The following is a 15,794-nucleotide window of genomic DNA, read 5'->3' as shown; positions in this document are numbered from 1 at the left end:
AAGCACATTCCTGACCTGATTTTCCATGTCTGTTTTGTCATTGTATTGACATCTAGCATAGTCGTCAGGATACAGTATGTCTTCTAATACTTGTTCAACTCCTGCTTATCCTTTCCACTTGTCCTACGCTTTTGTTTACCTCCGGGCAATGTAATTTCTTCTCCAATCTGCGTGAAGAACCACCTTACCATAGTATGATAGTATGTGCATGTTGAAAAAAGGATCATAGATGAGAAACAAGAAGATCAAAGTTCTAATAAAAGAAAATGATCAACTTTTAAAACAATGTTTACCATATATTACTTTAGCAAGTGGCTAAAATATAGTTATTTAAACTCTAGTATCTATAGAATAAATAGAGAACTGTGCCAGAGAACATGAAATTACAATATATTTCCATTATAATTGATCCCCTTTTCTCAAACATCCCTTGCTTTATCTCTTTTAATACAAAGACATTCCCTCTGCTATCTTTGTTCCAAAATTTAATCAAGAAAATATTAATACTTATTTCAGACTCTTAGGTTCATTAACTAATTCTAATATACTTGGCCCAATAACATCTAAATCTGCTCATTTTTTGTGGCCTTAGGTATTTCTCCTTATCTATAGCTGTTTGAGGTAAGGTCTTTGCGACTTAAATAAGCTTCCTTCTTTTAATTTCTCATTGGAGAATTAAGTCAGGTCCATATTTTGGAGTTTCCATCGCTCTCATCCTTCCTTCATCTCCAATATACTTTGTTCCAATATACCTTAGGGGTTCTTTTTTTCCTCATCTACTTTAAGATTTTCTTATTTTCGATACTGTAAAACAGGACCAATTATAAACCTCCTCTGCTCAGGTTAACAGACTCCTTATTGTCCTTGTATTGAAAACTTGTTCCCAGTTCACAGAATTCAGATAATATCTCCATTTACCTTGATCATCCCTCCTACCATTTCTCAAATATGTTTATTATAATAAATGTAATTTTTGTTTTCATATTTAAAAATTCTTTCTTCTCCATCTCAAGTAGTGCAGGGTCATTAAAAATGACTTCTTTGCCCTTAGAACTTATTGGGAGAGAAGCCTTCTCTGGGCCTCACAGTCTGAAAGGCTCTCTGCTGGCCCTTCTCCCACTGCTCTTTTTCTCAGGAGACTAGGAGTCCATAGCTTGAGTAAATATGTCCACTGCAAGACCACATTCTCTTTCTAGCCCACATTGCAGGTCCCTGGGGCCCCAGAATTCTCTGTCCAAACAGCCCCAGGCCTGCCTTCTCCCTCCTATGTGGGACTCTTCCCCGGCCCATCCTGAAAAGGGTGCTGTGCTCCACCAGTTTACATAGATCTGAAAGGTGACCACAGGTAAGAGCTCTTTGGTGGTGGTAGTTGAAGGATGGGATTGATCTTGGACATGGAGGCTCTGTGTTCAAAGAGGTTCCTCATAGTGAACAGAAGAGCAGGGCCTGGGAAGAGAAGGGTTGAGGATGGCTCTTCTCCCACCACCATGTTCACACATGAAGAGTTCTAAATTCAAACCCACCTACCTGATCATCATGGAGGTATATTGTCAAGATAGAAGAACAGGGGTATTTTATTGAGTGGTTTGTTAGCTTGACTTATATTTAAATACTTAAAAAAAATACTTAAATATATGGTATTGGGCTTTCATTTGTACTCTTTTCCTGGGCATTGAAAATGTTTAGGGGCGAATTTGCTCTGCCAAGTCTTTTATTTTTATTTATTTATTTTATTGTTAGATCAGAAAAGGGGCCCTGAAACAGATCCTTCACTTAGTTGTCCACTTCAAACCCAGGTGATGATGCTAAGCAATAAAATTTTTTAAATATGGTCACACTGAAGTCCTATGGAAAGCCCCTTACTCCTGTTTATTTCATTCCTTACCTGGTTTTAGATGAATGCAAATGGAAACAATAGATAAGGAAGCAAGTGCTGCTGCTGCATGGGTTAGAGGAGGGGAAGGAGAGGGGAGGTGGAAGTTAGCTGGCGTTGGCCACACTTCCTCAATCCCCACTATTTGATGAGCTTTTGTATAATAGTTGCAGTGTTTGTGCTTGGGTTTATCATCAGTCAGAATTCTGCAGTTGAGAAGAATGAGCTGCAACTTGAGAATTGATGACATGCTATTCTTGTCTGTAGCTCAGGATCAATAGACACATCTATAACAAATTATTTGTAACACTGTTGCTTTCCATGTTGCATGTTTCCATTGACTCATGACATAGTTTTCCCCTCATTGTTGCTCAAAAGTTTGAAGTGAAAATGACAAGGAATTGGACTTCTCATTCCTCATGAGGAAAATAACTTGGAAGATCACATGTTCCATACATATCCCTGTACATGACATTGGTGCCATCCTCCATGCAATGTCATACTATTTTCTCCATCCATTAAATACCCTGTAAAGTAAACCTATCATTTTCTTGTTCAACTGACTATGTTCAAATTGAACAGCAGTTTGCAGATAGATACTTGGTATACTTGGAGCCTGTGCTGACATTTACAAAGTTAGGTGACTACATTTAAATGTCTACATTGACAAATGTTTTGGTTTTTGAAACCCAATTTATTTTAGGGGTTTGTAGGAGATTAAAAAAGGGGATCCTTTTTTAATCCCAGAGCCAGAAATATGACCATAAGTAGGGCTAATGACCATCAAAGGGATTTAGCACATTAAGGTGCTATTTGAAAAAATATCAGGAAAGGAAGTGATAAAGGGGTTGCCGTTCTTACTTGTGCTTTCCTTCAACTATACTTTAGTTTCCTTTTCCCCTTCAAAAAATGCTTTCATTAACACAGAGCTGGTTCCTGTCCTTGCTCTAGGTATCATTATTATGGGATTGGCATCAAAGAGAGCAGTGCATATTACCACTCCGTTTATTCTGGAAAGGGCCTGACAAGGTAGAGTTCTACTTTTTTCAAGACAAGTTCTCCGCATTTCTTTATCGATGCATAATAGCAATTGAATAAGACTCTCATTTTGTTCATTGGAATGTTTTTTTTTAAAGCATCAGACCTTAATCTCAACTTTGTATGGACATTTACAATGATGTGGTCTAGATTACTGGGGAATTTATATAATTGCTATCACTAATGAGAAATTAATAGTGAACAAGATCTCCCAGAGAGATGAAAAGGAGAAATCAAGGAAGCAGAATTGCTTTTAAATTAGTATTTACTCATAAGACTAGGTCTGTTTTCAGGCTGGTTTCGATAAAATATAGGCAGAAAAATGTATTTTTTCCCCCAAGGGATAAACTGTCTTAAAAATCTGTGAGGTTGGGTTGTCTGGCTGGTTCACTCGATAGAGCATTTGACTCACTCTCAGGATCCTGAATTCAAGCCCCACACTGGGGGTGGAGCCTATTCAAAATAAAATAAAATAAAAATCTATGTGCTCGATCAACACCTTACAGAGATGAAAAGTTTATTATAAGTCATCCCTAATAATACATTCTTTGAATACCAGCTTACCTTAAGTGAGTTCAAGCTAATGACCTGCTGAATCTGTATGAAAGAAAAAACACAAATGAATATAAAAGAACACACTTCTCTAATCTATCCTTAGCTATCAAAAGGAGGTCATGAATAAGTGGGGTGACATCCAACAAAACCAGTGATACTATACAATTATTATTTTTTAAATACTGGATCTCTGAATAATTAAATCTGCATCTGATATTAACTTATGGTAATCTGCTCTTAGCTTGCAAAGGAATAAATTAATTTGAAAAGTAAAGTAACTTGTATAAAAAAATCATTTGGGTCACCTAAGTCATACCAAGATGAACTCAGATGTGGTAAAGAACATAATGGTGGCTTACTGGCTATATTTACTGGAAAATGAACGTATAGCCTGGACAAAAATAAATATTTCATGTCAAGTGTGCTTTGCTTGCCTCAGATCCTGTCTGATTTCCTTAAATATTCTTCATTTTACTTTCCCTTAATAGTTAATTTTTTAAGTAAGTTGAGAAGAATGTGTGGGTCTCTTTGAAAATCAAACTGATTTCTCCAGGTTTATTTCACTAATCATGATCGAAGTCACCACTTTAGTGGGCCTTCTGCATTTCTTTGATTGCTGTAATTTTATGTTTCTATTTTAACTAATGGAAAATGTACTGATTTTTAAGGTTTTCTGGAAGCAAGCTGAAGAATGAGGTAAGAATTATTTTAATTTCTATTTGTGTCTGCCATAACATGTACTGCAAACTGAACAATAAGTGCTAACCATCCTTGCTGGCAAATATACCAAAAAATGTTAATTTCCGAGGAGACTGTTGAATGATTGAGAACTTCAGACAGAGCTAAGTTCGATTTGGGGCAATTGATGTTTATTTACATGGACCTACTGAATAATTTCCAGTTAGCCTAGGAAGGGAAATTTTTCAGTTATTCTTGCCTAATATCAGAAACTTAAGAGATTGCAAAAAAAGACCATTCCTGATCTAAGAAATTTCCACGTAAATATAAACAGAAAGCCTAAAGCTGGGGATATGGAAGAAATTGGTATTTGGAATATACCCATTTAGAAAAAACCTTTAATAGTTATCAAGAAGCCCAAATTTTATGCTGTGGTTTGTTTGAACCTCGTGTGTGTGTGTTTGTTGATCTCTTCTACAATGTGGAGATGGGGTGGGAGCCAGGGAGAAAGGATACGTGTCTCTAGCACGCACACACTCAGGCACTTTCTTCCTAGACTCCCCTCCCTCTCCCTACCCCCAGCCAAGGAACAGATCAGCAAACTGCTTTTATCTAAATGAGTTAGACTACCATTAGGGACTGCATGGCTAATTAGGCACACGATAAGGCCTTCATTATCCTTAAGTTATCTAATCATTAAAAAGAGGTGCCACAGAACTAAGGGCACATGACAATGTGTTGTGTGGTAAATCTGAACCTAAGGTAAATTGTAAACCCATTAGTTTGGTGAAATGATGCAAGCTATTACGTTAAGAAATAATATAAAACCCCCAACCCTTTGAAATGACCAATTTCTTCCCACCAATGCTTTTAATACAGTTAATGGCTAATTACATAATAAAATCCTCTAGATTGCTCTTTTTATCAATGAAATAATAGCTCTTTATTAGATAAACAATTGTGAAAGTGCAAAAATATTGACTTAGAAATACACTTCAGTTGACTGAAGTTTATGTCAATAGGGAATTTAAGTAATTTTTCTCAGGTGTTCTTTCTACCGCTTTGATGAGGCTGCTGGTGCCAGTGAGCCATCAGCTGTTACAACATGTGTGTGGCAAGGCTCACTTTATAGAATAAAGGAAAAAGTGCTTCTCGGATATACTGTTTCCTCCTCAGAGGAGTCCACTACAAATTCAGATACAAATTTCGTTAATAAATTTAAAATATAATGCTTTTGTTAGGCTACACAGCCTATATTTCCAAAGACACCTGAAACAATAATAGAGTATCGTTATTGTCATGATTATAGAAATGAACACGAGGGCATCCTAAAGACTCAGAACTGCTCCAAATACTTTAAAAAATGATAATAGAATATATTTTTAACAAAGTCAAAATTTTAAAAAATTATTTTGTACCTGAGGTGATCAGCCATCATAGTTTGCTCAGGACGTGAGACTTTCAGTATAAACCTACATGTACTTCAGCTCATTTGAACACTGATAACTGTGAGGTAGGGAAAATAGGTGTTAGCATTGCTAATTTACAACAGTTGTATTTGCTTTTTAAAATATTCTGAATAAAGTTCTATTTTTTAAAACTTATGGGCAAGATATTAATGTCTAGGTATATGGAGTTACAGGTACTAGGGGACAAATAGTGAATGGACAGATTTGCTCTTTTCCAGTGTAGCAGGAAAACATGTCTAAAAAGTAATTATATGTGGGGCACCTGGGTGGCTCAGTGGGTTAAGCCTCTGCCTTCAGCTCAGGTCATGGTCTCAGGGTCCTTGGATCAAGACCCACATCGAGCTCTCTGCTCAGCAGGGAGCCTGCTTCCTCCCCTCTCTCTGCCTGCCTCTCTGCCTACTTGTGATCTCTGTCTGTCAAATAAATAAATAAAATCTTTTAAAAAAGTAATTATACATAATTACAAAGGGTATCATAGGTGTTAACCTAGTTGAAGTGGTTAAGGACATTCCCCATAAGAAGTGACATTTAAGGAAAGAACTGAGAATAAGTGAGAGTTTGGAGGAGTGGATTTGGGGAGGAGAGGAACGGTGGATGGAATAGAGGGAACAGCATAGGTTAATGTTTCTCAGACATAGTATTACTGACATTTTGGCTGACATAATTCTGTGCTGTGGGGGATGTCCTGTGCTTTGAAGGATGTTTAGCCACATCACAATGTCTCTGGTTTCTATTCACCAAATTCCACACCCTCCCCCTTGTGGCAACCAAAAACGCCTCAGATTTTACCAAATGTCAACGAGTGCTATATGGGAAGGCAGACAAGAGAAACATCGTGTCATAGATATATGCATAAATCTGGATGAGAAGATCTGGACTAGGATAATAGCTCTAGGGATGGAGAAAAGTGGGTGATTTTAGCTAGGAAACTGGAAAAGAAGCAGGCAGAAAGAATAGAAAGATATGGGTTCAGTTTGAGACTTATCGTATTTGAAGTGCTTATGAAATATCCTGTATAGACTTGCAGTGAGCAGCTGAGTATGTGACTGGAACAGAGTACTTAGCTAGACATTTACTTTGATGGGGTTTGAAGCCATGGTAATGGATAAAAGTGTCTAGGGAAAAACCCAAATGATAACGGAAGAGGCCATGAGAAAAGAGTTGTGAAAAGCAGGGAAAAAAAGAAAAGGGTTGGTAAGATAACTGAGGAGAACCCAGAGAGGTAAGAAAAGGAAGAGGACGATTTAGTGGCACAGAGGCAAAAGAATGCTTTCAACAGAAGGGAATGGTTACCGCCACAAAATGGCGCTAAAAGCTCATCAAGACAACGGCTGAAAAAGGTCTATGGTATTAGTTAACCGGAGAGAATCAATGACTTTGGGAAAAAACTTTTCAGTGGAGAGCTGGGGTTTGATTGGTTTGTGAAATAAGTGGGAAGTGTCAGTGAATGTAGAAGATTTAGCCAAGTTGAGGGTGATAGTTGGAGGAGGACTTGAAATTTAGTTTTGAAAGATGATTAGACTATCATTCTAATGTTGATAAGACAGATCCAATAAAGAGGAGAGACTGGAGATACAAAAGAGAGGGGAAAGCTGAGAGCCCAGGGAAGAGCTTCAGAGTGGAGGAAGCGGCTCTAGAGGGAAGGAACACTTTCCTCATTAGAACAGGAAGAGGAAAAATTTAAGTTCAGTTGCAAATAGATTAGTAGATTTTGTGGCAGGAAATTGAGGTAGTTTGGTGGTTTTATATTTCTCTCTGAGGTATTATTAGTCAGTTAGGTCATCTGTAGTGAGTAAAAGTCATGGGGTAAGAAGAGTTTGAAGAGCTTAAAGAAAGTCCCAGTTCTTCTCAATCAGGATACCATGGAGTTGTAACCCTCGGGACTCACTGTACGTAAGGACTGTAGGTATGTAAGGAACAAGTTAGGCATATAGAATGGCACTGGCCATATACCAACCTTTGGAAAATTCTGAAAGTGGTTATTCAAATCTTTTTCTATAGGACTTAATTTCCTCACAGATACCCTACTAAGAGAGGTGGAAACAATCTCTATGAAAAACAAGAAATGTAGGGCATTATAAAATTAAATTGCAGGAACCAGAAGAAATGCAAAATATTTAGGAGCAACCATAATAAGAGAAGCATATTACCTATTTGAAAAAAATACAGGCATAAAAGAAATTTTTATTTATTTTTTAAATCTATTTTTTTTAATATAATGGTAAGTATACTCTTTAATCCCTATCCCCTAGCTCCTTCATCCTCCCAGTTGGTAACCATCAGTTTGTTCTCTATGGTTAAGATTCTGTTTCTTGGTTTGTCTCTCTCTCTCCTTTTTGATCCTTTGCTCATTTGTTTTATTTCTTAAATTCCACAGAAGAAAGAAATCATATGGTATTTGTCTATCTCTGACTGACCTATTTCGCTCAGCATTATGGTCTTTAGCTCTATTCATGCTGTTGTAATGGCAAGACTTGATTCTTTTTAATAGCTGAATAATCTATGTTATATATAATGTATATACATATATATGTGTATGTGTATATATGTGTGTGTATCTTTTATGTATCTTATAAAAAAGATGTGGTGTGTGTGCATATATGTGCATATATACACACATATATATGTATATGCATATACATATACATATACGTTCTAGCCGTAGAAATCACTTTAATGAGAGCTGCACAATAAATCACTGAAATGTGAGTGTAAATATTCTTATGTCGATCAGGGTTCTTATCTGGAAGTGTGCTCTCACCGTTCCCCTTGTCTAAGGGAGTCACGTGGTGGTGCTAAGTGTTGATGAAGGATGTGGGTGTCTGCTCTGGAGGCTTCAGGAAAAGCAGGCCCTGCCTGGGGCGCTCGCGAACACTGGCCACCTTACAGGGACAAAATCCACACTTTCTTTGATGAAAAGACGCAGATGAGTGACTTTTCTGTTAATACACACACCTAAGTACCTGCAGGTACATGTAAATCCTGGCATACGGGGTGTGTGTGCGTGTGTCGTCAGGCCTGTGGGCAGGTGGGCCAGGCCACCCTCGAGTGATGGGTCAGATGTGAACATGTGCTTTTCTGGACTGTGCGTCACTGTGGCCGTCACAGCTGCTGTACCTCCCCATTTCTACTGTGCTTCATCTGCAATCTATTTTTAATAAACTTTGTATGTATTTAAAAAAAAGGGGGGGGGCGCCTGGGTGGCTCAGTGGGTTAAAGCCGCTGCCTTCAGCTCGGGTCATGATCCCAGGGTCCTGGGATCGAGCCCGACATCGGGCTCTCTGCTCAGCGGGGAGTCTGCTTCCCTTCCTCTCTCTCTGCCTGCCTCTCTGCCTACTTGTGATCTCTCTCTATCAAATAAATAAATAAAAATCTTTTTCTCCTCTTCCATCTATTATTACTAGTATGGTTGCTCACATAGTTCTAAATGCAGTTCTGGTTAAAAATAAATTCTGTAAACTAGGAATGTGGGGTGTGTCTGCCTCCATAAAAATCCCTTTGTTCTCTGTGCAGAATCGAGCAGAGATGCAGGAGTAGAAAGCAGGGTTGTATTTCAGGAAAAGATCCCAGGCCAGGCTTTGGCATCCGTCTTTCTGTTAGCAGGAGGGGTCCCTGAGTCTGGGAGAGATTGGGATGCTTCAGGGTTTTCCAGCAGAGACTGCTTGACTTCCTTCTCCAACTGCTCAGTTTGGATGGGAAGAAATTCCACAAGAGAGGGTATAAGAATAGACTCGAGCATGGCCTGCTAAAGCCAGGAAGCTGACATGATCAAGCATCCTCCAGGAGCAGGCAGGCCAGGTCTGAATCAGTTAAGTCTGGAAGCTGCTATAGGCTCCTAGAGAGTCTAGCACCCTTCGGGAGAGAAGCTCTTCTGGTGGAGACCCTCTGCTGGTAAAGGCCTCTCCTTTGCATGAATTGAACCACACACTGACATTCTTCTTTTCTATTGAAAATCTCTTTCAGAGCTTCTCTCAGCATGTGCTTGCCAAAAGGAATGAAAATTCCCTATGCACATATGCACATATATATGTATGTATATATATATGTGTGTGTGTATATATACACACATATATGCATATATATACATACATATATACATATATACACATATGTGTATATATGTATATATGTGTATATATGTATATATATATGCACACACATCACATCTTTTTTATAAGATGTGTGTGATATGTGTACACACATATCACACACACATATATACACATACACATATATATGTATATACATTATATATAAAATAGATTATTCAGCTATTAAAAAGAATCAAGTCTTGCCATTTACAACAGCATGAATAGAGCTAAAGACCATAATGCTGAGCGAAATAGGTCAGACAATTATGTATGTGTATACATATATATACACATATATGTGTATATATATGTATATATATGTGTGTATATATATATATATGTATATATATTTGCACACACACATCACATCTTTTTTATCCATTCATCTGTTGATGGACACGGGCTGTTTTTATAGTTTGGCTTTTATAAATAAAGGTGCATGTGTTTTTGTATTTTGGGGGTAAATGCTCAGTAGTGCAATTCCTGGATAATAAGATAATTCCATTTTCAATTTTTTTAGGAACCTTCATATAGTTTTCTAGTGGGAGCACCAGTTTGCATTGGTACCAACAGGTCAAAGGGCTTTTTTTTTTTTTTTCTCCAGATCCTCACCAATACTTGTTGTTTCTTGTTTTGTTGATTTTAGCCATTCTGACAGGTGTGAGGTGATATCTCATTGTAGTTTTGCTTTGCATTTCCCTGATGTCAAGCATCTTTGCATGTGTCTGTTGGCCATCTGTATGTCTTCTTTGGAGAAATGACTTTTCATGTTTTCTGCCCATTTTTAAATTGGATTATTTGTTTCTGGATATTGAGTTGTATCAGTTCTTTATATATTTTGGATACTAACCCTTTATCAGATATGTTATTTGCAAATATCTTCCCCTATTCAGTAGATTAACTTTTAGTTTGGTTGATTGTTTTCTTCACTGTGCAGAAACTTTTTACTTTAAATGGAAATTTTAAGTGAAAACACATATCCCATTCCTGGACAGTTATGCTAGATATTATAAATGTACCAATTTTTCCTAAATTAATTTAGGCATATAATACCCCAATACAATTTTGAGTGGGTAGCTAATTTTTGGAAGTGATTAAAATGACTGTACACTTGACCTAGAACAATATGCAGAAAGTAATAGTTAAGAGAAAGGTAAACAAGAATAGTCAAAGGGGACCTGTCTGCGAGATATCAAAATATTATGACACTATGATACAGACTCAACTGTAGGTGGAACAAATTTACAACAAAGATTAGATACCTGCAAAAAGACCCTAGTATACATAAGAATTTACTGTACAATCAAAGAGACATTACAACCAATGAAGGAGAAAAAACCTTTTCTTCAGTGAATTGTCTTACGTCATTTTGGGAGGAAGATGTAATATCAAATAAACAAATAAAATCCTTGATCATATAAAGTTAGAAAAATGAACTATTTTGGAAAAAAATGTATATCTCCTGCCTTGTATGAATTTCATATAAACTATTGAATATAAAAAATACTTAGAAGGGAACATTTATATCTACCTCAATTCTGAATGATTCCATTTTCTAAGATGAAAACAATTTTAAAAATTTCAAAGGAAAAATATAGAAGGGAGAAATTAAAAACTACTCTGTATCAAAAGCATCATATATAAAATTTGTAGTCAAAAGAAAGACTGGAGAAAATATTTTTAGCAAATATGACAATGGGATAATACTTCTACTAATAAGGAAATCCTATCAATTTATGGAAAAATATGAGGACAACACAAAAGAGTAAAAGACGTGAATAGAAAATACACATAAAGAAGAAAAGGCCAATAAATGCATGAAAAGATGTACTGCCAATAAGCAAAAAAATTTTTTTTAAATTATATAATTGTCAAATATTAAGGAATTACTATGATGGTGGAGAGAGTCTGGTGAGATAAGCTCTTTCATGTCCTTCTGGTGAACACTGAACAAACACCCTGGCAAACTGTTGCAAGGTCTGTATCAGGTCTTTAAAGTGTTCATACTCTTTCTCCCACAGCTTCACTTTTGCATGAATCTCACATAAAGAAGTAACAGAAAACGCTTATAAAATATCATGCAAAAATTGTGATTGACTACTGTAAAAAACTGTGTGCCCCTAAATAACTACTAATAAAGAAATGGCTACATCATTTATAGGACGTTTATGGGACTGAATATTATTTCACTTATTTAGAGTCTCCTTTAATGACATGGAAAATGTTAAATAGGAAGAAAAAAGGGCACAAAAGCAAATATATGCATGTATGGCTTCATATATGTAAATAAAATTGGATATCCATATGTCATAGATGAGTGACAGGATTAATATTCATAACTATGCTGTGCAATATAGTAGCTACTAGCCCCATGTAACTTTAATTATATAAAATATTCAGTTTCTCTGTCATATTAGCTACATTTAAAGTCCATAATAACCACATATGGTATTGGAGAGTGCAGACATAGATCAATTTCATTATCACAGAAAGTTCTGTCAGATAACGCTGCTTTAGAATATCTAAAATATTCAACTCCATGATAAAAAGACAACCCAATAGAAATATAGCATTCCATATGAACGTGCAATTCACACAAGATGAAAAAAAAATAATTAGAAATAGTATTGGTGTTCATGGTGCCCCTTCTAACTGACCAGGTTTCCTAACATATGGCCAACAAATATATTGAATACCATTCTTCTCCATAAACATATGAAAAGGGCTCAGCTCAGTAGGGGAAATTTTAATCAGGAAAATGCAAATTAAAACTATGATGAATAATCATTCCACTATTATTGGAATAACAGCAGTTAAAAAGTCTGAACATAAGCATTGTTACAAGTATGGAGCAAAAGAACTCCAAGGAACCATACGGGGGACAGTCACTAGTAAAGACAAAGGTGCACACAACTTATGACTGCATTCCTGGAGAATGCTTCACACTGTGTACACGCAGGCACATTGGAGTGTGGTTGGTGATCCCAGAATGCTGGAAAATCAATGTCCATTATAATATAGTGAGAGAATAAATTTTAATATATCTATACAAGGTGATACTACAGTGCTTTGGAAATGAATGCATTAAATCTATAAGAATCAAATTAGATTCATCTCAGAAACGTACAGTTGAGGGGCGCCTGGGTGGCTCAGTGGGTTAAGCCGCTGCCTTCGGCTCAGGTCATGATCTCAGGGTCCTGGGATCGAGTCCCGCATCAGGCTCTCTGCTCAGCGGGGAGCCTGCTTCCTCCTCTCTCTCTGCCTGCCTCTCTGCCTACTTGTAATCTCTCTCTGTCAAATAAATAAACGTACAGTTGAGTGAGAAAACTCATTGAATATAGGATACATACTGTATGGTACCAGTTTTAAAGCAATAGCATATATTACTTTAACGTATTTACATATGAGATTAAGTTTTAGAGGTTTAAATGGGAGCAGTGTGAACTAAATAAAGAACATTATTTTTTGTGGGGAAGGAAGGGAATAAGATTAGGGAAGGCTACAGAGGACGCTTTTATGTTTCATATGTGTAATGTCTCAATCAGGTTGGTTAATACATGGCTATTTATTACATTTTATCTGTACCTTTTTAAAGTTTTAAATAGCTCATGATATAAAAATGGAACAAATGGAAAAACAAGAAAAGTAAAACAAAAAGACAAGAAGAGGATGGTAAGAGTAATTATCAGTTAGTGATATGAATTTCGATTATTTTAAATTTTTACTCATAAATGCAGTGGTTCAAATTTCAGAAATGTCTTAGAGAATGTTTCAGAATCGTTTAATCCTCAGGAATAACACTAAGAAAACCTAGTCTCAATACTTTGTCCTGATCAAAGAAAGCTTTTTTTTCCTGTGAATCTCTAGCATGAGCCAAATTTTGTTTTAACTAAGCTCCAGTAGTGAAGTTGCCATTATTTCTTAGGGAGTCAGCCTCTTGACTTCGTACCTTTCAACCAGGAAGTTTCCCTGATAGCCTGAATTTCCTTCTCCTTAACATCGACCATTCATGGCCAGTTTAACAACTTTGCACCGAGATAAATAACAAATCCTCCCTCCTTGGTATATGCTTTGCAAATATTTGCGGAGTGTTATCATGCTCTCTTTTAGTCATCACTTAGCCAAACTGTGCTGCTTAAAGCCTTTAATCTTTCCTCATAAATCAGACCCTCTTGCCTTCTAATCATATTGTTTCTTTTCTGTAGGTTTCTTCTTGTTTTCTTTGGGACATAAGATTTTTAATAGTTTACCCAAGAGTACTGGAGTCATCAGATGAGGGGAACTCTCCCCCACCCAACACACACCCCGGCCTATGACCTGGGACCAATTGTAGTGCAATTAAAATAGCAAACATATTAGTGTGATTAAAATGATCATGTTTTACTTTTTTCCCTGCTTGTCAATCGTTCCTTTCTTTTTGTTCTAGACAGTATATTATTATTTGATTTATGCCAACTTTGCACACCATTGCTAACCCAACATATTTAATTTTTTAAATTTTTCTTGGGCACTTTTGCCTCCTGTTGATGTTCCACATAGGACACAAAACTACTACTTATTTAGATGAGAGTTTTAAATAGATATTTATATAGAAGACATATAATATACTTCATTCTTTAATATGTGTTTCCTTAGCATGCAAACATTTTTTTATTGAGAATTTTTTTGTTCATCACACACACAAACACACACACACACACAAACACACACACACATTTTAAAAATAACCATAAGATAAAAACTCAAGACCCACCCCATAGACTAACAGAAAGAAGTCCTCTGTGTGCTCCTACTCCAATCACTTTCCCCTCCCTACCTACAAAAAGTTACTGTTCTCCACAATTTGGTGCTAATCATTCCTTTATTTTTCCTCAAATTTGATCAGTTATGAATATATATCTAAACAATGTGGTTATGGTTATACAACAATATGAATGTACTTAATACACTGAACTGTACACTTTAAAATGGTGGATAGTTCTATGTATTATTTATCATTGCTCATTTTATTATTGCGTGTATTTATTTGTCCCACATAGAATAGATTCATTTTTCGGTGACTTTCTGGTTTCATTCATTAAATTCATTCATTAAATTTTGTGATTCATTGATATTGATGTACATATCATTTTTTTAAAAGATTTTATTTATTTATTTGACAGAGATCACAGGTAGGCAGAGAGGCAGGCAGAGACAGAGAGAGGGGGAAGCAGGCTCCCTGCTGAGCCAGAGAGCCCAATGTGGGGCTCGATCCCAGGACCCTGGCATCATGACCTGAGCTGAAGGCAGAGGCTTTAACCCACTGAGCCACCCAGACGTCCCTACATATAGTTTTAATACCTTTATTTGTACTGCTGTATAATATTCCACTATAGGAAAATAACACAATGCATTTATTTATTCCATTGTTGGTGGATTTTTTTTTTTTTTGGCTGAAAAACAATATTGCTATGAACATTCTATGAACAGGTACAGAAATGGAATTCTATGTTCTAGGATATGCTTAATGTGTATTTACTGGTCACAATTAAGTTGTTTTCCAAATGGTTATATTAATTTATGTCTGTCCAACTGTGTCTGAACATTCCTTTTGTTTCACATTCTCACTGATACTTGGCCTTGAATGATATTTTAGTTCTTTCTAGTCTGATGGGTGTAAAATGGTACCTGTGATTTTCATTTGAAAATTATTTTTAGTAACTATATCAAAAATACAAGCTTACATTTTTGGGGATTTTTATTGGCCAATTTTCTTCTATGAAATATTTGCTCAGATCACATAATTTTTCTATTTTAAAAATTTGATTCTTAGGAGTTTTTGTATATTCTAGTTAGTAATATCCTGTAGGTTATGTGTTGTAAATAACTTCACTCTGTTGGTGGCATGGCTCAACATCCTATAGTGTCTTTCAAGAAGATATTTTTTAATTTTATGGTTCGTGGTTTTTTTGTATCTTGTTCTTAAAAATTTGTAGATCCTAAAATATTTTCCTATATATTCTTCGAAAAGTAGAAAGTTGCTCTTAGCACTTAAGTTCTTATTTCATCTGCAATTTTTTTGTTGTTGTTGTTGTGGTGGTGGTAAACTAC

General features: G+C 36.2%; 1 protein-coding gene across 1 annotated transcript in view; it reads left to right on the top strand.

The window, feature by feature from the left end:
- RFX6 (regulatory factor X6) overlaps positions 1-15,794 on the top strand; it is a 62,793-nt gene that overhangs the window by 16,724 nt on the left and 30,275 nt on the right. Inside the window, exons 5-6 of the mRNA XM_044236950.1 lie at positions 2,825-2,902; positions 4,135-4,162. Coding sequence (XP_044092885.1) covers positions 2,825-2,902; positions 4,135-4,162 — 106 coding nt within the window. The remainder of the gene's footprint in view (positions 1-2,824; positions 2,903-4,134; positions 4,163-15,794) is intronic.

The sequence above is a fragment of the Neovison vison genome, chromosome 1, assembly GCF_020171115.1.
Source record: "Neovison vison isolate M4711 chromosome 1, ASM_NN_V1, whole genome shotgun sequence".
Classification (NCBI taxonomy): Eukaryota; Metazoa; Chordata; class Mammalia; order Carnivora; family Mustelidae; genus Neogale; species Neogale vison.
The sequence above is the reverse complement of the archived record's forward strand: the minus strand, read 5'-3'. Positions and strand labels throughout refer to the sequence as shown.